Source organism: Phasianus colchicus, chromosome 5, assembly GCF_987193195.1.
Source record: "Phasianus colchicus chromosome 5, bPhaCol1.hap1.1, whole genome shotgun sequence".
NCBI lineage: Eukaryota > Metazoa > Chordata > Aves > Galliformes > Phasianidae > Phasianus > Phasianus colchicus.
In genome coordinates this window covers 49,708,781-49,731,741 of record NC_143440.1, presented here as the reverse complement: position 1 = coordinate 49,731,741, position 22,961 = coordinate 49,708,781, and the positions used below count along the sequence as shown (strand labels likewise).

Sequence of the window (22,961 nt, the reverse complement as noted above, 5' to 3'; positions counted from 1 at the left end):
GAATAAAGGGAGAGGTGATTGTATTGCCAACGTGATCAGGCAAGAATTTTGCTGAAAAATATTTGTTACATGCTTTCAGGGCTGTTTTTTGTTTGGTTTTTGCTTCTTCTAGCAGTAATAGGCATTTTTAAGGATAAGAGTAAGGAGGGAGTTGGAGAGATTCTTTTGGATCATGAACATAAGGGCATAAGATTGTCTCCTGGTTGCGGAGCTGCTCCCAGCAGGATGCAGTCAGTGGAAAGTGAACTTCAAGGAACAGTGAGCATGGAGGGCAGACAGTGGCTCAGGTACAGACTTGTACAAGAGTACAGTGGGAACAAAGGCAGCGCTTTAATTTGGAGCTGTGCGTGGAGAAACACTGCTTTGTAACACAGGTGACCTCTCCCTGTGAATCAGAGGCTGGAGAGGAGTCTGAAGCTTAGCAAGTCCTTTGCCTGACTTCACTGCCAAGGGCACAGCACGATTCCCTATTCCGGGCTCTCAGGAGCATGACGCTGTCGAGGGCTGGATGCTGCTGGGGCTGCTCACGCCAGATTCGCCAGAGCACCAAGGAGACGTGCGCCAGGCGTTGGTCACCTTTGTGTCATTGCACGCTCTCCAAGCTGGGAGGAGCTCACATGCCCTAAATCGCATCTCACTTCAGGCTGAGGCACCGACTTTACAGGATCTGGTCTCCCCTCGCTTATCCAATGCCTTGCCTCAAAGCGCGTACCTACGGACTGCTGCCTCCGAGGGCACCTCGGGAGGCGACGGCAGCTGCGGTCCCGCTGCATCCCCGTACCCTGCTGCCATCCTCCCTCCCCGCGCACCTTTCGGGCCGCCTCCGAGCACCCGGCACCACCCCTCCGCCGGCGCGGGGCTATAAATGAGGGAGGCTAGGAGCGGTGTACAGTGCTGGAGCAATGGGGAATCGTGTCACTCGCGGGGACTTCGAGTGGGTCTATACAGAGCAGCCCCACACGCAGCGCAGGAAGGAGATCCTGGGTACGTCGGGGGGCTGCTCCGCACAGCTGACGGTGCTGCGGGCTGGGCTGGGCGAGGCGGGTATTCCACCTGTTCTTCCTTCGGTTCGCAGTTACTTCTGCACGGACAGACAGTGTACATGTTGGAAGGCATATTGGAATCCCTTTTTTGTCTGTAGTAATTAATTTCTTCTCCTATATGGTGATGTATGAACCTCTCCTAGACAATGATTTGTGATCTATATGATCCTCATAAGTTTCTTCTAAGCTGTTTTCATAATTTCCACTTTCAGCTCAGTTTGGTGAGTTACTTCAATTTACTCAAGGCAACAGAGGGGCTTCTTCTAAATGCATTTCTTTTTTTTTTTTTAGTAGAACAGTAAAATAAATGGGGGAATGCAGGTAGATGTTTGCTGGAGAATAGCAAGAAGCCCTGCTGCTAACAGAGCCCCACTGCCTATATTTTTATCATGTACAGGTAGCATTTAATTGCACATAAGCGCATGGGGTTGGGAAGGCTTTTACTTTTGTTTTAGGGACTTGAAGTTTAGGATTTTCTGAACAAGCAATAATTCAGAATTGTTACAGAATATAGTTGCATATTTCTTAAAATATGCTTCAACACTTATTCAATAAAGGAGATTTTGCCTGGTTTTTCCTTCCACCTAATCAGTAGGATAAAGTTTTTAAGTTTCCTTATTATGAAGGAAGAAGCTGGGGCTGTGGTAATCAGGTGCAGCTCCTCCATGCTCCCATAGATTAACCTAAGATTACTCTAAATTATAGAAACATTTCTGGCGTAGTTATGATGGCAGAATATCCTGCTTCATATTAAATTATATCTGGGAAAATAATAATTATTTTTCTCTGTAGTAATGATAGAGAGGCAAATGATTTCATTATATAAAATAAAGCCTCTGGCTGTTGCGCTGCTGATTCTTTTGGTTATGAGAACTCTGGGTGAGTTTTCAGCAGGAGGCATGTGCTATAGGTCTCTCCTTTTGCTGACCTTCCACTCTCCTGGTGCTGCTGTGGCACTGGGAAATGGAGATCCAGAAAAGCTGGACAGAACAATCTGCATCTGACAGGGCAAAAGGGTCATGAGTGCTGAAATGTTGCTGAAAGTTGTTCAAATTACCATGCTATCCCACATGCTATTGGTATAAATCACTGCAACTGTATTGCTGAAAGCATGAAGGTCAAAAGCTCCCAGTACCTATTGTCCTTACCAAAGGTCTGGTGTCTGCTGGGTGGAGCGCTTCTCTTGGATCTTACATACATATGAATGTGTGCCTAAGAAATACCCATGTAATTTACATTTTTGTATATAGTATTGCTTTAGGGTCAGAAGCATTCTCTGCTGATAAAGGAAGTACTTTCCTCCCTGTAGGTTAATGATTTAGTAGTTAAGCACCAACGCTTGATTATTTTCTGTTTAGGCTGTAGCTTTTGGAAATGTTGATCTGCCTCAGGTATGGCTATTTGATTTAAATGCAAATTAAAAGTCTATTAGGAAAAAAGTACAGGCAGATTGACAAACACATCAGGCAATTTCTTTTTACAGAAGTGTTATTTTCTTACACTGGTGTTCCAGCATGTTTCTATAGAGAAGCTGAATTTCATGTCCTGGTTTGATTGCTATCAGCCCCAGTGCCTATGGCTTTGTTGGTGATGATAGACATTTTTATCATTCAAACATGAGTTTCAAGTTCCAGTCTTTCAAGATTTCTGGTTGCAGCAGTTACACTGATTCCTAGACAGCAGCCCCAGCAGATATAACCCAGGGTTTGTCTGAAGTAGATGGTTATCCATCAAGCAGTTCAGCTGTGTACTGCAACTGGGCTGGCTAAAGCAACTGGGCTGGCTAAAAGCTAGCTTACAGCAGGACTGCACAGGTTCCAGCTGCTTAAGATGCCAAGGAACTCTCTTGTCCAAGCTGATATTTCAGTCTTGGTCTTAAGCTCCCATTAACTTTGTCTGCATTTTTCAGTTTATTAAACTGAATTTTTTCATTGCCTCCCTCTCACCCTCCTGTTTGTGAAAAGCCTGTTGCTGTCATGTACTAGAACTGAGATTGGTGTGGTGCTGTGGTGAACTGTATCAGGGAAATAACTGGCTGAAAACTAACCTGATGGAAGAAAGCCTTACATCTGCCTAGCTGTATAGTTATGCAAGTGCTATTAGAGAGAGAGACCGGGTAGAAAATAGAAAGGATACTGACTTCTAGTAGAATAAAGAAGTCTACTTCATTGAAAGTAAGATCTTGCTAGATGAAAGCACATGTAGTAATTATGTAAGATCATAGTTCTGTTGAAGCATTGAGTTTTGTGGGTTTTCCCCAACTTGAGGGAAAAAAAAAATATCAGAATTATTACCAACATCTGAGCAACACCATAAGCATACAGTGAGCAGTCACTTCATCTGCAAACAGTCTTCCAAATGCAAGCAATGAGTAATATATTGTGGAATGGGAAGAATGAGATCTTGTTTTGATCCAACCCACAGCACAAACTTCATAAAATTACTTCAGGTTGGTCAGAAAAGTGTCTTGTCTCAGGATCCTTTGAGAAGCATTTGTTTTCTTTCAAGGATGAGGGCTGAATCAGTGTTCCTCATGGTATGATAGGAGCAACCAGATAAGATCTAATGTTTAAGCATGGTTATATACTTGGCTCTTTGGCAAGTTATTTGGTAGGGAGATAGTACAGGTATTTCATATGTACTTAATTCTGTAGGAAGACAGAGATGTTAATTTATCAGCAGTAGAGTGAGGGACCTCAAAATGAAAAATGCCTGAACCCATTTTATATTTCTAAATTGCCTAAATGCAAAAATAATAGTTTTCAGCCAACAGGAAAGTTACTCATTTATTTAGAGATTAGTATTTCTTACAGTTGACTCTCATATTGCCTATTTAAACTGCATACTTAGGAAAAGTCTGGTGAACTGTCCCTACTAAAACATGAAAGATACATATCTCAATACATCAAAGCTCTGAACTGTATATGCTTCTGGCAAAGAAACAAGGAGCCTGTTTCCCCTTTATATTGCAGTATGTGGGCACAGTGCTGCCACTGGTGTGCAAGTTCCCTGAACAGTGCATTCAGAGCAGCTGCTGTCTCAGTGCTCATGCCAATCCCCTTTGGGGATCATACGTAATATAAATCACAAGTAGAAAGTCAGTGATGTAGGTTCTCCTGATCTTCTGCTGACAATGTATTAAGTGCAACTGAAGATTTCAGCATACTCTATGTTGCATGAGTTTGTACAAGAAAGTTGGGAGCACTCTTTTAGCTATCCTATATCCTTTAACTTCCAATCAACTACTAAACAAGCACAAACAGATCATAGCTGCCGTAGTAAGGATGCTGACACTGTTTCATTTATGAGCTCCATGCAGTGCTTTGCATCTGGTGAACACTGCTGGGTGACTCAGCAACCTTGAACCTAGCAGCACAAAGCCACCTAGAAACTCATGGGTGATAGAAAGTTAAGGCCCTCTTACATAATGGAAATGTAAAACCTCTTTGTAATGAACTGGATCATAAAGATTTCTTATCAGTTTGCATACTGAAGGGGACAGAGAAAGCAGATTTTTTTTCATGCTATCCTCTGCACGTGTCCTACCAGTGCCCTGGTACATGTATGGTTTGAATTCAGTACCATTTTAGACGTGCTGTGCTCTTTGCAAGTATGTTCACAAACTAAGCTACTGAAAAGCAAAATACTATGATGTCAGCAAACTGATTTGCTTATTTCTGGTACAAATATCAGCCCCAGTGTAAGACAGAGCCAACACCCCATGCCTGGTGTCTCTTACTTGATCTGCCACAAGCTCATGGCAGTAGAGCATAGTCTAGGACAGCAGCACCACAACTGCTGATTTGTTTGTTTTTCTTCCTCCCCTTCAGTTGGCCCTTGGAAGCAGCAAAATTACTTTTGATAAGTTCTTTGTGATACTAGAAAAAGCATAATGAAGAATATCTGAAATCACATACAGAGGAAAAAGTTGACTCACCTGACTGGAGATAGGGTCACTGGCTACAGAGCCCTTCTTCTTAGGAAGCAGCCTTTCTAGAGGCTCGCCCTTAAATGAGCCCAGGGAGACCCTGGGTCCACCCCAGATTCACCTGGGAAGCACAGGTGAATCTCTTGCACTTGTGCTTCCTGGGCCAGCTACCCTCTTCATCAGGTGCTCAATCATTAGTTCAGGCTGTGACTTAACAGTTCCTATACACCCTCTTTTTTAACAGACCTTCTAAAAATATTATGCTGAGTTGTGTGCTAACCTTGGCTATACTTGCTGCATTGAAATAAAAGATGAAAATAATTTCTTTCTCTTGCTACTACTAGCTTCTCATGGATATGGGCACTGCTGCTCCTCCGTGGTTCTGAACACCTCAATTTCTTGCCCATGTCTAGATTTGGTGTCTACCAAAATGTGCTAACAAATCAGTGAGATATTCTGTTGCCCTTGCTGGAGTCTATCTGGGTCTCAGCGCTGTTCTTTCATCCACACTGCTGCATAAATGGAAGTGCTGTTTTTTTCATCTTCCCCCCTAGAGATTTCTGTTACTCTGAGATTATGGCAGGCAGATAGTGGAGCTGATTGGACTGGGCAGAGTTATTATCTACAGCTAAATGCTGTACCAAAGTACTTGCACTTCTTTTTCACCATGTGCTGACTTCGGAGAGAGAAGTCATGTTTATGCTCTGCTGTACATCTACACCAGTACACCTGCCCTCCTCATGGCAATCTGTTGGCTCCTCCTGGACAACTGGAAGTAGTGCATGTGTGTCTTTGTTTCAGCTGGGACTGAACAGTTTTCTTCAGAGTGTCTGCTATGTCTCGGTTCTAGGAGAAAAACAATGTTGATAACAGATCAATGTTTGTAGTTGCTGCTAAGCAGTATTGTACAGTCAAGGCCTTTCACAGTGAAGAGCCCAAGGAGCTGGGAGGGAACAGAATTAATTAGAACAGCTGTCTTAAACTGGCCAAAGGGATATTCCATGCTGTATAACATCAAGCAGAAGGAGTTTTGAAGGGAATGGGAATTCATCTTTCTCTCTTTTGTTGCTCAGGGGCTGCTGGGCATTAGTTAAGTGGCGGTGAGAAATTGCTTGTGCATCACTTTGTTATATACATTTGTATATACATATATGTCATAATTATTATACTTTCCTTTTCTCTATCTTAGTAAATAGCTTTATCTCAACCCATGAGTTCTACTTTGTGTGAATGACTGTGTGGTCCTCAGCCACCTGCCTGGTTAAGCTACAACAGTGTGGATAACCTCTCTGCTGAATGAGCTAGCAGACCTTCCCAGCAAGCTGGAGGCTGGATCATGTGCTGAGGAGACGTGAGAGTAGCTGGGACCATCTTTGTCCCATTGTACTCTAAAGAGTGAATCCATGTTCTGTGTGATCACATAACTTTGTGCCCTTTCTTTGTTCGTTTTTCTTTTATCTAGAATGACTATTTGTTTGCTTTTCTCATATTACTGTTCTCCCTCCGTGCTATGATCATAGATAATTAAGAGCTCACTATAAATTACATTTTATGGTCATGTATTAACACTGACTTGGTGCTTGTTGAGAAAGGGATGGACTCTGACCTTATGGAAGCAAGCCATATTAATAATGGACAAATGTTCAGGTAGAGGAAAAAGTGATTTGGAGAAGAGAAGCATGATACAAATCTCTGCTCAGATGCATCTTAATGTGAAACTCTAGGCTCAAGAGGGAGAAGAAGTGTCTTTTTACTTCCAAAAGTACTATGCAGAGGAAATGAAAGTGATCTTTACAGTGTAGCTGTACAGGTTTTGTATTCCTTGATGGCTCATGGGTCAGCTCTGCACAAGGGCCCAATATCTGATTCTGCTGCTTTTGGCATGTGCAGATTGCTGACAGCTAATGCCTGGCTTGCACAGCCCAACTGGTCATCTGCAGACACTTGTCACAGAAGGCTGTTCCCATTTTTCAATTGTAAATGCTATATATCTTGACTTCCTCCAACTCCTTCATCTAACTTCAAGGCATGAAGATGAGTGAAAAATGAGAAATAATAATACTTAGGTTGTCACATCTTCAGATGTAAGCATTATATTTTACTGCAGTCATCAGGATCACTTCATCCAAGCTTAGACATATCTCTCATTGCTTCAAGTTTTGGAGGGTCAGCATGCAACATTTTGCATTTACAATACTCCTGATGTGAAAGCTTCTCTGCAGACTACCCCAATAATTGGGCTTCAGCCTGCAATACTTTCAGTTCCACCTGTCAGCCTCCCTAGGACTTCTCCTTTACAGAATGAGGAAGTGGTTATCAGCATTAATGATAAACAGACACAGTGTTTTGGCTTAACTATTACAAAAATTTACTGTTGGATAGAAGTTAATCATGTGTTGAATTTAATATTAAACCCTACCACACTACTTCATAGTTGTTACCTGTGATAAATGCAACCCACGTGCAGTACTGCTTGCAGACCGTGCTGCTGGTGGTTAGAAGTTGCAGCTTTGAAATCTCTTGTAAGAGATTGTAAACTACAATCCTTTTTAACTGCAGCAACAGTAAATTTGTCCAAAACTTTTCAGTGTTCAAACTAAAACATACAGCATAGCTAAGTGGCACTTTGTGTTAAAATTTGGTAGCTATCTAGGTATCAGGGAATGAGTTGCAGCATATTCACATTTCTAGTGTGAAAAAGTATAATTTCTAGTTACAAAAACTTGGACAACTTAGAGGTTTTTATTAAAAACTTAGGCTGACTTCAGAACAATATGAACTTATATTAGTTCTTTCCCACTTGCCTGAGTACTCCTAATGAAGATTTTGCCCCGTTGTCTGAACAAGGGGAAGAATTGAGAATATCTCTTTTCTCATCATCATCCACAGTACTTAATCTTTATTGTCTCTGGCCTCTGTCAAGCTCAGCTACAGGTGACCAACCGGCTGAAAATTGCTGGAATATTTGCAGAGCATGACCACATCAGCCTGCTTCCTTAAGTAGTGCTGAACCTTTCTGAACTACTGCAGATATCTCAAGGTTCATTCCTATAAAAATCCTCCACTCAGTGCCTGGCACTATTTTGCAAGGTCACATGAAGTGTATCATCTCCAGTGCTTGTTTGTAGTATATACAGCTGCACAGATGCAAGTTGTCATAGCCTTAAATGGTATAACAATGGCATTGGTATCGGTGCAATAGTCAGATGAAACTTAGTTTTCTTTTCATAAAATATACCTGTAAAACTTGTAGAGACACACTGTGTAACTTCAGGCTCATAATGAGTGACTTTTCCTGCAGTCTTATTTATGAAAGCTGCTAATTACTGTGAATTACAGAATATGAATAAAAGAAGAGAGGTCAGTGGGTGGATAAAGGACATAAAACTGGAAAAACAAACATGAGAGTTAATACTGGAAGTTAGAGATGGGATGTTTGTGAAGAGACTTGAAGTAATGAACAGTTCCTAGAAGATAAGCTTCACTTCTGTGCATTTTCTTAAAAGAACAAATGAATGGCAAAAAAAACCCCAAAGTTCAGTAAAATGGTGCTGCATTGGCATGAGTGTGATCTGGCAAGTCTAACTCGTGTCTGTGATTCTATACTGCGTGAAGCTGTTGTGGGATTGCCTATGTGACTTTCATGCCTATTTCAGGGATATGACTTGAGAACAGGCTCATTGGCTTGAAGACAGGCTCCCAGCAGAATGGAGACAACAACAAGTTATGTATCTTACAGATTCCCAATAATATTATTTACTTCCTGATGATGTTAGTATTTGTAAAGACATGTGCACGTTGTAAGCACTGGCAAACACTCAAACACTCACTTTTTCTTAATGCTGCCCCCAGGCAGGAAAGCTTGGCCTGTTGCATGGCCTTCTTCCTCTGCTGGTATGTCTGAAACCAAAGAATGGAAAGGACTACAAAGAAGGCATCTGTATCTCTTTCCTGTTGAAAATAGTATCCGGACTAAGCAAAAAGAAAGGGAAGTGAAAAAATGTGACAGCTTAAGTCTGATAGTCACTGGTGTATTAATACTCATCCTCGTGAAGATAAATGGGGACGCATGTTGGCCATTGAGGCCATCACATGCGCACACACATATATTGGACACGATGCTAGAAATGGGAACAAAGCCCATACATTAGTGAAACCTTTTTGGTAGCGGCTTTGGAATTTCTATTTTATAAGACTGGGTCCTCAAAGATAAGATGATAAAAAATAAAGAGCATCAGCAGTGGTCATGTTTACCTTTTTGTGAGTTAATGAAATTTTCTTTGCATTTTTTCCCTTTAGCAAAATATCCAAGGATCAAGGCTCTGATGGGACCAGATCCACATTTGAAATGGATTGTATCTGGAATGGTTTTCATGCAGTTTCTAGCATGCTATCTGGTGAAAGACTTATCTTGGAAATGGATTTTCTTCTGGGCTTATGCTTTTGGGGGTTGCATCAACCATTCATTGACCCTAGCCATCCACGATATTTCACACAACGTTGCCTTTGGGAACAAGCAGGCCAAGTGGAACCGATGGTTTGCAGTCTTTGCCAACTTGCCAGTTGGTGTCCCTTACTCTGCTTCCTTCAAGAAATACCACATAGACCACCATCGGTACCTTGGTGGGGACAGCCTGGATGTGGACATTCCCACGGATTTTGAAGGCTGGTTCTTCTGTACACCACTTCGGAAACTGCTTTGGCTCTTCCTCCAACCTCTATTCTACAGTCTGAGACCACTGTATGTGAACCCCAAAGCAATTACACAGATGGAAATTTTTAATGCCCTTGTGCAGTTTTCTGTGGATTTTATTATTTTTTACCTTTGGGGACTCAAACCTATTATTTACTTAATAGCAGGTACAATTCTTTGCATGGGCTTACATCCCATATCTGGGCACTTCATAGCAGAACACTACATGTTCTTAAAAGGATATGAGACATACTCTTATTATGGACCTCTGAACTGGCTCACCTTTAATGTAGGCTATCACATGGAGCACCATGATTTCCCCAGTATTCCTGGAAGCAAGTTGCCAATGGTAAGTACATCATAATCTCAAGTGAACTGGTAGTTTTGTTGGGTTTTTTTGTGTTTTTTTTTGTTGTTGTTTGTTTTGTTTTTGTACATTATATGATTCTTTAGCAATAGTCTGAATTTCTCTGCTTCCCTTATCTACCTGTTTTTGACTCTTCAAAGTGTAAAAGGCTGATCTAAAGCAAGACAGGAGGAAATCACTACTTGAAACTTGTCTAATGGTCAATCTATATATAAACTATATTGTTTAATTAACATCAAACAAAAATCTTTCTATTTTTTGAGATGACATAAGTACTGGAGCATGTTCCAACTTGCTACAAATAGCAGTAGAAAATAAATTCCTGCTCTCTGTGGCTTGTTTTAGCTCTGCTGCCCCACCCACTGAAACTGAGGCTGCCTAGCCTGTCACTGGGAAAATGTTGTGGCTTTACTCTTTTAAAATCAAATCTTTTTTTTGTTTACATTTTATCAGTTGTGGGAATCAAATTTTCAAAGCCCAGGTGTCTAGGAATGGTTTTGAATTCACTGCCAGCTATGTAGTTGCTCTTCTGGATTTTAATACGAGAGTTCCTCAGCAGCTGTGCTCCCAGTGCCAAAAGGATGTGACTGCAGTGCATTACTCCTAAACCCAAATCCTCTGGCATGGTTGGGAGGAAACACTGTCTGTTGGAAGCTACTGCTGGAACTTCCTTGTAAGGAGGAGGCAGGGCTGAAATTATGGTGCTGTGACCTCCACACTACTGCATGACTCAACTTTTATAATGGTTATCCAGGAAAATTAAGTTTGGGAACCCCATTTTAAGAACTGACGTTAGAGTCAGAGAATCATAAGGGTTGGAAAAGACCACTAAGACTGTCTAGTCCAAACACTGATTCATGAATAACCCATTTTCTTAATCACAAAAACATTGAGAGGAGGTTTGAAACAAGATAGAAGTAGAGGAGCGCAGAAAGCATATATACCAAATGAGTGTGTATATACATATTTATTTATTTATTTATTTAGTTATTTATTTTTAATCACCACTCCCCCCCCACCCCCCTCCTTGACTGCTGGAGCTCTCTCCTGAAGAAGTTGGCTGTTCTTGATGGGTTTCAGCATTCACACATAAAATTCCCCAACTCCTCTTCCTGACACATCTGGTACCTCAGCTAGAAAGTGGGCTTAGCTTTAGCTTGAGATGTTCAAACTTGTTAGATAGGCTTAGATACTTAGCTTACTGAAATGTAAATATAAAAGCAAGAGGTTAGCTCTCTTATCTCAAACAAAGGAGGCAAGTGATGAATTGAACTTGCTGGGATTATTGCTCCAGATCTGAATGAGACCTGAAAAGATTTTCCCCACCCACATCACAAATTGTTTAGCCTAACTCCTCAAGGCAGCGAGGAGATGGAAGCGTCTGCACTCCTCTGTAGAGAGGATAGAGTTATAAGTTGAATTTTATAAACTTGTCTTCATCTGTTTCTAGCTTTAGGGCACCTGAGACTTGCCCTGCTGGTAGAGGAGGTACCAGTTTGTCATTCATTGTCACGTGATAGAACAACATGGAAAATATTGAGTCACTGGCAAATGAAGTGAAAAATCTACTATGAGGTAGAACCTCTTTGTCAAAACAGCTATTGAAGAAAATAGTTTGTCCCTTGAAACAAGTTGGTTGTTCTTCTCCTCAAACTGAGAAGAAAGGTTCTTTGGAAGGGGAGAGTACAGGCCCTCTGGATGGCAGTAATGTATGAACTTGATGACAAATAGGGGTGGAAACCTCCCTTTCTTTCTCCTGCTTACCTGCCCAGCAGATTCTTCACTCGGTAACTCTGTTGTCTCTTTAGCACTCAAACTTTTAATAGTTTAACTGTATTTAGTTTAAATATTGGCAAATTTAAGTTGGGAAAACAGTCTTTTCTTTGTTGTTGCATGAGTGAACGGAGAGGAGAATTAAGATCAGAAAATATTTTAAGTTTGGAAACTAACCGTGTCTTCCATTTGCTTATCAGAAGAGTAAATTTTGTCCTTTATTATGAGTGTTTCATCCAGTATGTACTTTCTGAGTAATATGTTTGCCACTGGAAAGACCTTTACCCTAGGACTGTGGCACATTTGAAAAAGGAAGAATTAGACTGTGCCATAAGCTTATAGAGATTGCAAATGAGTGACATGAGTGCACAGTAAGAACTTGTCCCACTAGTATAATGAGAGATTACACAAGAGAGATTTTAACATTATAATGAATTGTAACATTATAATTTAACATTATAATGAGGGACTTGCTCTAAAAACTATAGCCATAGACTTATGACTAGGCTAGCTTTTCAGTGAAGCTTTAAAACAACAAAATATTGTGTTACTTACCAAAGAAATAAGAAGATTGATTCTTCATTATCTGAAGAATTGAATATACTTTTGATGAGAGGGAACACAGAACAAGGAGGAAGTTGGTACTCTTCCTACAAGCTACAGTAAAAACTGTAACATTGCCAGAGGCAAGCTAGTTATTCATTAAGCTTGTGAAAGACATGGCATGAAATGAGATTTTATTAGATAGACAAGACTGGAAAACATGGTAGATGTACTTCATTTGAATTGCAGATTTCCTTAACCCTGTGATGGCCAGGAGGGCTAGCTTGAGTTCTTCCTCCTTCCCCTGCATTCAAGGAATACAGAAGGAATCTTTAGTACTCTGCTTTCTAGCATTCTACACCTAATTTTTCATCTTGTCATAGGGGCGTCTACCTTCTGTTTTGCCCCAGGAGAAAGTCTCTAGCACCTGTGTTGTAATGCTACTAGACAATATCTGCTACTGTGGAGTAGGATGGGTGACCAGAGGCAAAATTTGAACCCAAAAGATGTGATTTATCATCTTCTATCTTGATCTAATTGAAGAAAAGCATTCAGATACTACATGTATGGCACATATTAAGCTTATTACAGAATTTAGTATTGGGTTATCCTTTTGTAATTTCTATTCAAAAACTATCAAATGCTTCCAGGTTGTGATCTGTAAGGAGGGAGGGAGGAACTGAAGCAAATGGACCCTTTCCAATGCAATACGGAGAGCTTGGAATGGGGGAGCCATGGGCAGGATCAAGAAGTACTGCATTACAATACAGTTCTTTCTGAGATGTTAGTTACACTGCAAAAACTGCTACCTAGAAAAAATGCCATCCACAGGTTTTGTTCTGCAACCAGAATGCAACATGGAGGATGACTTTTCCAGTCTAAAGTTCACTTAACAGATGTATATTAACATCATACTTAAAAAGGAATCAGCACATTTAAAAAAACAAATCCTGGCCAGTACTCTGTGTGGACAGTAAAGAGGAGTTCATTTTGGTTTGAACACGGGGATGCTGAGATAAATAGCAAGAAGCTGTTTTTGTGTATATCCATGGCAGAAGATAAATTTTTTCACTTGTTTGTTTTTCTCCCATGTGATGGCAAAATGGAGACACCAAACAAACTTCCATGTCCTTTCCATTAGAAAATCCTTCAAGATGTCACCTCTCTAATTGCATTCACTAAATTTTCCCTCTACACCATTATTTTGTCAAAAACATTTTATAGTGGTTTCTCTTCTCTCCCTGATTTTTATACACCTCGTGCAGTTTTCTTGCCTGGAGTGCAGAGAACTTGCAGAAGGTGCACATGCTGCCAGCCATCCTGCACCAAGTGCTGCTGAGCACAAAGCCAAGCAGGAGCAAAAAGCCGCTGTCCCAAGATGATCCAGGGTAACCTGCTCCAGAGCAAGACCTTGGCCATCTCCTCTGGTTTCCGCACTGAGGTTTTATGCAAAATGAGATGCCACCAGACCCTGCAGGGAAGTGCTAAATCGATGTGCTTGGTGAGCAAGCAACTCCTCCATCACTTGGCCTCAGCAGTGACTTTCATTCACCCAGGGAGCATAGTGTCTGAACAATTTTTCCTCTCATCATCTGTTTCATTTACATTAAATTATTTCTGACTGTGCTCACAGGAGCTGAGCAGGGATCTAAATCTGCTTTTCCAGAGAACTTACACAGTGCCTGGACATTACCCTTCTTGTAGCCATTAACAAGTTCTTCTAAGGGAAATTCTATCATCTGAAGTACAGACAAACATCTGAAGTTCAGACGAACACTTTAAAGCAAGATGTAAGAAATTATTAGGAAGACAGAGTTATTCAGTGACAGACCAAACATAATCAGACCTGGTCTGAATCTTCCACCTCCAACACAACCACCAGCACAAGGGGTGCACAGAAGTGCCTAACAAGACTTGAGCCTTGCCCACTCTATGTCACAGGAGTTGTCTGCCAGGAAGCTCAGCTAGCGATGTAACCAGCATGAGCAGTACTGGCTTACAATTTAACTCCTGCTGTCATTCTTACCTTTCCACAAAGTGCTGTATTAAGACTATGTCATCATGAATCGGATGCTGCTGAGTGACTCCTCCCAGCTGGCAATTTCTGCACAACTTCAGAGTTTCACTGGAAGTCTTCACTGTCTTCCTCACAAATGGCTTTTAAATTCTGCATTATTTTTAAAAGGACAAGTCATGCTGCCCAGCTGCTCTGGTACAGAGCCTTGTTTGTCTAGGAGGTGGAGTTCTAATAAAACAATGCCCAGCTAGTTTTTTTTTAAATGTACAGTACCAGCTGCTCTCCTAAGTGTGTTTCAAGAAAGCAGAGCATCTGGCTGGAGCACTGACAACTTAGGAATTCTCACAATCCTTTGAGACTGCCAGGTGTAAAACCTCCTCATCCTACAAACACCCCAACAGTACACAACGCTTCTGTGATGGCAGCAGTTGTAAAACTTGGAGATTTGTGACAGGAATAAAATTGTGTCAGACTAATCTACTGTGTCAGATAAATCTACTGACGAACCTTGAGGCATATCTAGCAATGGACAGAGGAGGAGAGAGAACCCTGGGATCTCCTCTGCCTGGAGAAGGAAGTCAGATTTGTATCAGGGGAGTGGAATGGAGGAAAGACTAAGGAAGCACAGACCAGGCTGTGTCTTCAGCATTTTCTCAATTGCTGTTTCTCTCCTACCCGGAACTCTGCCGACAAGTATTACAAGTGGCAAACATTGCTTTAAATACAGCATGTTGGAGTCCTGGCAATTTATGAGGTGGATTAGTCATCTTGTTATGGAAATCCTCCGCCTCCCAAGTGAGAGAGATTTGGTTCTGACTGAAGGCAGAGATCCATCATCCGTTAAATCCTAACACTGTCAGGTAAAACTTGTGTAATAAATCTGCTAAGTATCTAAATGTACTTAAGTCTATCTTGTTTGACTGAGCTTCAGAAACCTCACAAGCAATAACAAGGAACTTCAGTTTATGGCAGTGCTATCAGATCTAAAAAGTAAGACCAAAGTGCACTTGACACCGCACAGCTAAATAGCTCATTCTCTCTTTTGTTCTTTCAGGTGAAGAAAATAGCTGCAGAATACTATGACAACCTCCCCTACCACCAGTCCTGGATCCGAGTCCTGTGGGACTTTGTATTTGATGACAGTATCGGTCCTTACTCAAGGGTTAAGAGAAAATGCAAACTGGCAAAAGAAAGCTAACGGACCAGCTCCAGCTGCTGCAGTGGCATTTTGTTTGTTTGAATGGTTTGAGTGCTCTGCAGAAGGATGCTTTGCGTGTGCTTGGTGTAGTGTTGATATGTGCTCTTTGGACGAAGAGGATGAGTGTCTGCACTATTTAAAATACTGATACTTTTTAATAAGGGATATTTTATGTAACCTTGAAAAACTGGATGAGAGCAAGCTACACTCACATGAATCTTGGTCTAGACTTAGAATTAACTTCCTGGGACATGTGTGTCCAATTTGGAGTTTTGGCCTGCTCTGCAATGAAGAATATTTGGTGCATGAATGGGCGTGCTTATGTGTAGGTTAGGACTGGTTTCTCTTCATGCCAAGTTAGATGCAGATGCTTTGCATGCATCAGACTGTGGAAGCAGGGATGACTGGCATGCAGTAGCAAATGATACTTTCTAGAGAACATGAGGGTGCCTTCCTTCAACTCAAAGCATTGCCTAAATATCTTGTGCCTGACAATAGCTGCTTGCAGTGATTTTGTATATGAAATGGAATTTTTTAATAACTGAATCAATATTATTATTATCTGCTGTTTGACCTCTATTTCAGGGCTTTTCCTATACCTTTTCTGAGCCATTTCTATTCTTAGTATTTGATGTTCAGTGTAACTTACTAGCAGAGTTGAACTGAGATGTGGAAAAACCCTTTCTTTAATCTTCAGCTCACCGATCAGCAATGTGGCATACCACAGCTCGAACTTGAGAAATGGCTAATCCTCTTCCACTCATCCTTTCAACCGTATTCAGAATTTCATATTTCCTCGTACCTTTCACTACTAAAAGCCCCTCTGGGAGTGGAAGGGTTCTAGTTTAAATTGCTCCTTATAAGGGCTTTTACTATTCCTGATCATCTTTCTTGGTCTTCTGTGTATCGTACCTATTTCTGTGAATAGAAGTTAGGAGTCGCTATCACTGAAGACACTGGAGATGTTAGGAACAAATGTCACCATAATCACTTTCACTGCAGTTCTAACTTTTTCTCCCTGTGATTCAATGGGACCTGACTCAGCAATCAGGAAGCATGGATACTCCAGCTATAAAAGCCATCACTAATGGGATTTAAATGGGACGTGGTGCTGGTGTTGTTTCTCTCTACATGCAGTATGTTGTGCTATTGACATTGACCTAGATCTGTCATTTCTAGCCCTTAGAACAATTCCATCTTCCTGCCTCTCTTCTCCAACCACCAGCCTCTGGATACCCTCAATAATAGTGTTTCATGAAAAAACCTTAGTCACCATGCCTTTCTCCATGCAGAATATACTGAACAATTTCTTGGGAGTTAGGAGCTGATATGTCATCTAACAACTCCCCTGCACTCTGGATAGCTGACTACTTATATCTGTCCTTGCTAAGTGGACAAAAGAGAACAGATCTATAAAGATTCTCTTATAAACTGACAGCTTAATCCCTTTAGTGGTTTTGACTTTTTGTTTTCTTCTAGAAATCCATATACGTTACAAATGTGGAATAATAATTCCCTTTATGTTGAGCTCTCAAAGACCATTACTGGGCCTGGGATGCCTGATTCCCTCAATAAACACAGTTTTGTTCCTGTCTCCTACAGCACTGCATCCAGTGAGTCATATTGGTATGACTTTTTGGCAGTAGTTTGTCTCAGTCCTGCTAGCACTTCATGATCAGATATTTAACTTCCAACGTCCTTAGCAAGTTGTTTCACAACTCTCAGCTAATTTAGTAAGCAAACATAAAAACAATATTAAAGATTGTGTTCCTCATTTTGCATTACTCCTTTGTAGAAACTGACTTTTCTCTAGCTCCCTTAGCTGCTCCACAATACCATTAACCTATTTGATCCGTATGTTAATAGCCGAGCCTGATACAGAAGCTGCACTATGAACTGAAGGTAATCAAAGTTGTTGGCTGTTTCTCACCTGCATAGCAGCTGTGTTCCTATTCTGCTTTGTCACAGTCCTCCCATTCTGCAGCGGAACTTGAAGGTGCTGAAAGTTCCTGATATCTGCTGTGCTCCCAAGTAGCAAAGCACCAGTTTAAGAGAGTCACTGGTCTCCTGGTGAGATTAATCACAGTTGCTCTCTACCCTTAGCACCTGACAGGTACACTCAGAACTTCACCACTCTGGGATGGATTTATAGTGCTGAGTAAAGCACCTGGAGATGGGACCAGGTGTTACTGCTTCTACCAGCCAAGCCCCCCTGCCCATCCTGTTCACCTTGGAACTCTGCTCCCATTAAATGGCCCTGAACAAACTTCTGTTGACTGTCTTAATGATAGGAGGCCTGCAAAGGAGGGCAAGAAAAGCTCATTTACAGCAAGTCCCTGGTGTTACCATAGGAACATACTTTATCCAGACTGTACTCAACCTGGATGACAGTGTGGTTATTGCTGACTGTAGGTGTAGCACCACACTCCAAGGTAAAACATGAACTGAGCCGGGGCCCAACTTTGTCAAGCTTAAGAAAGATGAATGGAGACTTTCACAGAATGGCTGTGACTATCTGTGAGGCAGAAGTTTAGAAGAGCGCTTGCTGTTGTCGGGTATGCCATCAAATGGCATAGGACAAGAGGTAAAGGCCTTAAATTGCACAAGGGAAGGTTCCCGTTGAGTATTAGGAAAACTTTCTCAGAAAGAGCAGTACTGCATTGGCACAGGCTGCCCTGGGAGGTTGGGGGTCACTGTCCCATGTTCAAGACATGTGGAGGCGTGGCACTGAGGTGTATTGTTGGTGGGCATGGTGGGGTGGGTTGATGGTTGGACTAAACGATTTTAGAGGTCTTTTGCAATCTTAATTATTCCATGAAATGGTTTTATAATTAAGAAACACATGAGCTATTGTACCATATTTATACAGCAGACCATAATAAACTTCACTGATGTTTGGCTGAGTTCTTTCTACCAGAAAGGCTCTTTCTCCTGGTCTTGGAGCTGCAGTGCTGTGTTTCACATCCATTCCTTTCTTCTTTAGTTCCCACGTAAACATCTTATCCTGCTGTCTATCTTTCTCTAGCCAGTTGGGAAGCCAGCACTATACAGCTAGCAGATGTCAGGCTTGGACTGCAGACTGCCCTTCAATTAAGCTTAAATTTCCCTCATTTATCTAGTATTTAGGTTTACAATGTAACTGGGGAAAAAAATGTTTTCTAGAAGACAGATGGAGTGGCTTTGAAGATTGCTGAAGGACAACTGCAAGCTCTCCAAGCCAAAGCAGATAAAAGTTTATAAGTAACCAGCAAGCCTGCCCCACCCCTGACTTCCCCGGCATCCTGCTGCTTGAAGGCAGCCACACAGGATCATGGAATTGGGTGAGAAGGGAGCCCTGGCCCAAGCCCTGCTCCAGCAGGGCACCACAGCAGCCTCCTGGTCCCTGCCTGAGGGCTGAGGAATGACCATGGCCCCCGGGACTCTGCAACAGCCCTCCTGGATCTGGTTTACAACATGAAGCCATCAGGAAGGCTCAAAGCAAGACGGGGGCTCGGGAAACGCTGATTTGCACAGCTTAACTCCCATCACTTTGTGCCTTTTACATAAAGCTGTCAAGGAGATTGTATGATGGCTGCCGCCTTGTAAATCTCACACCAAATCAAGTCGAGCAGAAATTCTCAAGATTGCACTGATGGAAAGAACGGTAGCAAAGAAAAGAACACGTGTGACCTGATAGGTAAGAGCAAATGTGTGATGAACTGCTCAGCCATGATGATCCAGCATCCTGTACTCATTTCTGAGACCTCAGTTTCCACAAAATAAAGGTCATCGAAGCTTGCACAGAGTTAACAGATGGAAACATGAAATATTAATGAGTGACTCCTATAAGCTTCTAGTTCAGCAGCACTGCATGTGGGATTTATGCTTCGCTGTGGCCATGCTGCCCTAATGCCTTCAGCAGCCTTGATCTGAATGACCCCCTCTCCTCCCAAAAGCCCAAACAGGCACAAGTGGGGGATGTGTGGGTTTTGTTTTTACTGAGGAGATAGTGCAGGACAGTTAGTGGTGGCCTGAGGCAGCCATAAAATGCCATCCTCCACTGATCTCAGCACTCCCCAGGTGAGTCTTCATCACCACCCTCCCCAGGCCAGTGAGGAAACATATCAGGTGACATTAAGGTGGAGAAGCTGAAGGGGTAAACGATATAAACAAAGGCAGGGCCATGTGGACAATAAACAGTTTATTACCAATATGAACACAGATACTGTGATGCAGACGTACCATTTTTTTTTTTTTTATATTGTGATAACTCTGAGACAAAGAACTTGTTGGCTGACAACTAACATGTCTCTTTTCTTCTGGTGATGCCACAATACATTTCTGTTGGCAAAGGATCTTCATTTACATTGCAGACTACTAATAAAATTACTTTGAAGTCATCTATCAAAAGCAAATGGTTCACATGTGTTCTTACCTACTACTAAAAAGAAAGGTAATACATTTAAATAAGCAAATACAAAATACAAAAAAGGCTGACAAATCCAATGTGCAGTGTCAGATGAAATCTAAAAAATCCAGAAATTTAAAATTTAATATTCTTTAGATTAAGACTTTTAAAATGAAGCAAATCCAAGGCAGCAGCAAGCTTCAAAGTGTGCTGAGTCTGCTAATAAAAAGGGTATAAGAACAAAGACAGTGCCGGTGTCCTCTCTCACCATCTTGCGTGACCTTGGTACACTCAGAAATGATTCAATCTTCCTAGCATTCTTAGTACCGTCCAAATGCTTTGCAATCATGTTGTACTGATCCTACTCAACTCCTGCCGTATGGCTAGAAAACCAAACCAAAAAAGTTAGTGCAGAACATTCTACCCAGCACATGGAAAAGGCTAAGTACAGAGCTTGCAGAAAGTACACGCCAGTAAAAGGATGAGTGGAAGGTAAAAGGATGAGTAAGGGCGAACAGTCAGCTGTTTGCTTGCAAACTGCAGTAGTGGTTTAATTGGCATCTGCGATTCATGTGAATGTCTTATTTTGCACTGGAATGAACTGGGGGGTCTCTGAGGGCCAAGCTGCTGGGACCATAGCAAACGGGCAAGGGTGTCCTCAGCTGCCAACTGCCCAGCTGTTATGAGCACGCGGCGCTGCGGGAAGGGCAGCGGGCATGGCTTTTAGCTGTTTGACAGTTTCCTCTTTTTCCCCTTCCGTATGAAGCTAAGTTGGGAAATGCAGGGTGTGGATGTGGATCTTTGCACGCCCTATGCAGGTCTCAAATAAATAGGTACTTTCCTGTGCATGTCACTAATAACAGCATTATGCTGTCTCATGTTGGCCTTGAAAAAACATATTTTGTCACAAAATGTAAAGCAATTTATAAAAAAACTGCTGAAACATTGCATTTCACCGAGTTAGAAAAATATGTGGCTATTCAGATTGAGTTAACTAAAATAGTTTTTTGAGTACAAGCATCCTCCAGAGGATGCTCAGAAAGGGTTTCCAATTTGGTATACTTGGCCCCTCCTATGTCAAACCAGTTGTATGCGATTTCACACTCCCTGGTTGTGGTGAACTGATGTGCCATGGGCTATGGGCCAGCCCTTACTCCCACTCCCACCTGTGAAAGGCACAGGCCAGTGACTTTTTCACAGGTTGAGGTGAAAATGTGTGTCAACAGCATAAAGATAAAGGATGTGAATATAGTGCTATGACCAAAGACTGGTTAAGGTAGAATGTTTTTCTTCAGATGTGTATATAAATCAGAGCCGCACAGACAGGTCTGAAAATACCAGGAACTCCCTGCAGTGCCTATCATCTTATCTACAGGAAATTAGTCATAAAGGTGAGAAAAATAATGATTTTTCTCTTTCTTACCATCAATTATCTCCTCTTTCACTTTGTGTAACTCTCTTACAACTTCCTCCAATATTTCCTGATGAGACAAAACACAAGTCAGCTGCTCAGCATTTCCTTCTGACTGGTGGAAGAAAACGCAAGTTTAACACGGTCGTGGGTCCCCCACCTCCATGGCTGCTCAGGGCCTAGTGCTGCTTGCAGCTATGGCTGCACTCCCAGGCCAGGGGTGCAGCAGAGGCTGGGGAATTTATTTGCACGTTTCATACAGACATCTTGCTCAAATAGCAGTGAGATTGTGCTCTCTTGCTGCTCACCAGCTATCCCTTCTCTAAGCACCTAGTCGTAGAGGAAACCAGAAGACTGAACAGCTGTTTTGCTTGTACAGCGCATGCATGGGGGAAAATGGGTAGCTCGTCAACTCAGGTGTGAAAAGACCTTTCAACTCACCTGTTTCATCCGATCAAAATCTAAGGCATCCATAGCCACATCATTGCTGCTGCTCACTGGCTTCATCCTTGATAAAGGGAAGAAGAGAACAAAATGCCGGCCCATCAGCTGCCTGCAGTGTGTGCTGAGCCACCCCCCACAAAGATGTAGGTGCAGCCAGTGCCACAGCAGCAACATCCGTATGGGAGAGCTGGACTAGGGACCCTCCATGTGCTGCTGGGCTGTGTCCTCAAGGAGGCTGCTCTCAGCCTTCAGTGGAGCAGAAAACACGTGTAAAATTGTGCTGAAACCTCATTTAGGATTTTTTGGGGGTTGTAGTCCTCCATTACTTTAAATTACATAATACTGGGGTGACCTAACAATATACTTCATTACAGCACAAGCAATTTGCAAAATAGATGTCTGGTTTTCTATCTTTCTTAATCCATTTTTTGTACAACCACCCTGTCTTGGCTATCTAGGCTTTAATAAGCTGTTAAAATAATAGTAAAACACAGGTGAGCATAAGGCTAACCCAGTAATAACCCAATAATCCTTTCCTTGAGAAGGCCTGACTCAAGCAGAGCTTTGTGATAATTGCACAGCACAGGCACTTTGTCTTGACCCAGAAGCAAACACAACCTGCCCTTAAGGCCTGATACAGTTGGGTGTTATCAGCCTTTCCGGACTGTATTAGTTCACAAGCTGAACTCTGCTGATGGCTATGAAGTAACATAAAAAAGCAGAAGCTGTCTGACTTGCTGTTTTAACCATTTTAAAACATCTCAGAAATGAATCATGCTAAATAATTCATAGAAGAGATTTCAAATAACTTTGCCATCATTTCTGGGCCCAAGCTGAGGGTTGGCTGAGATCCCACCGCCTCTGCGACTGTGTTTGGTCTCGCAACTCTTTCTTGGGAAAACCTTCACATTTTGCTATAATCTCAAAAAGAAGTTGAGAGTTAAGACAGACACAATCGTCATCAAACTGATCAAGAAGGAAACTGGCCACTGCTGGGAGCTTCTGCACAGTGCCCCTTTCCTGCTGCAGAAGTCAGACAAGCAGCAAACACTGAGGATTACGCAGGGATTAAGCTAGCAATGGATTTTCCCTCACTCAACTCCTCCCTAGGTGGAATGACTTTGTAGAAACGAGTTGGCACAAACTTGATGGCTGCT

The 22,961-nt window shown here is 42.0% G+C and overlaps 2 protein-coding genes across 7 annotated transcripts in view; one reads left to right on the top strand and one right to left on the bottom strand.

The window, feature by feature from the left end:
• Nucleotides 1-902: 902 nt before the first annotated feature.
• DEGS2 (delta 4-desaturase, sphingolipid 2) lies at nucleotides 903-16,260 on the top strand. The gene is made up of 3 exons (XM_031593003.2): nucleotides 903-984; nucleotides 9,271-10,013; nucleotides 15,419-16,260. Exons 1-3 carry the CDS (start codon nucleotides 903-905, stop codon nucleotides 15,560-15,562), a joined length of 969 nt encoding a protein of 322 aa, XP_031448863.1. The 3' UTR covers nucleotides 15,563-16,260.
• Nucleotides 16,261-19,727: 3,467 nt separating this feature from the next.
• The window catches only part of EVL (Enah/Vasp-like), a 133,048-nt gene continuing 129,814 nt past the window's right edge, over nucleotides 19,728-22,961 (bottom strand). For all 6 annotated transcript variants that reach the window (XM_031593001.2, XM_090141606.1, XM_090141604.1 and 3 more), the window contains 3 exons: nucleotides 21,802-21,868; nucleotides 21,373-21,430; nucleotides 19,728-20,332 (listed from right to left, as the gene is read on the bottom strand). In XM_031593001.2, the coding sequence (XP_031448861.1) occupies nucleotides 20,295-20,332; nucleotides 21,373-21,430; nucleotides 21,802-21,868 (163 nt within the window). In that variant the 3' untranslated portion in view covers nucleotides 19,728-20,294. The remainder of the gene's footprint in view (nucleotides 20,333-21,372; nucleotides 21,431-21,801; nucleotides 21,869-22,961) is intronic.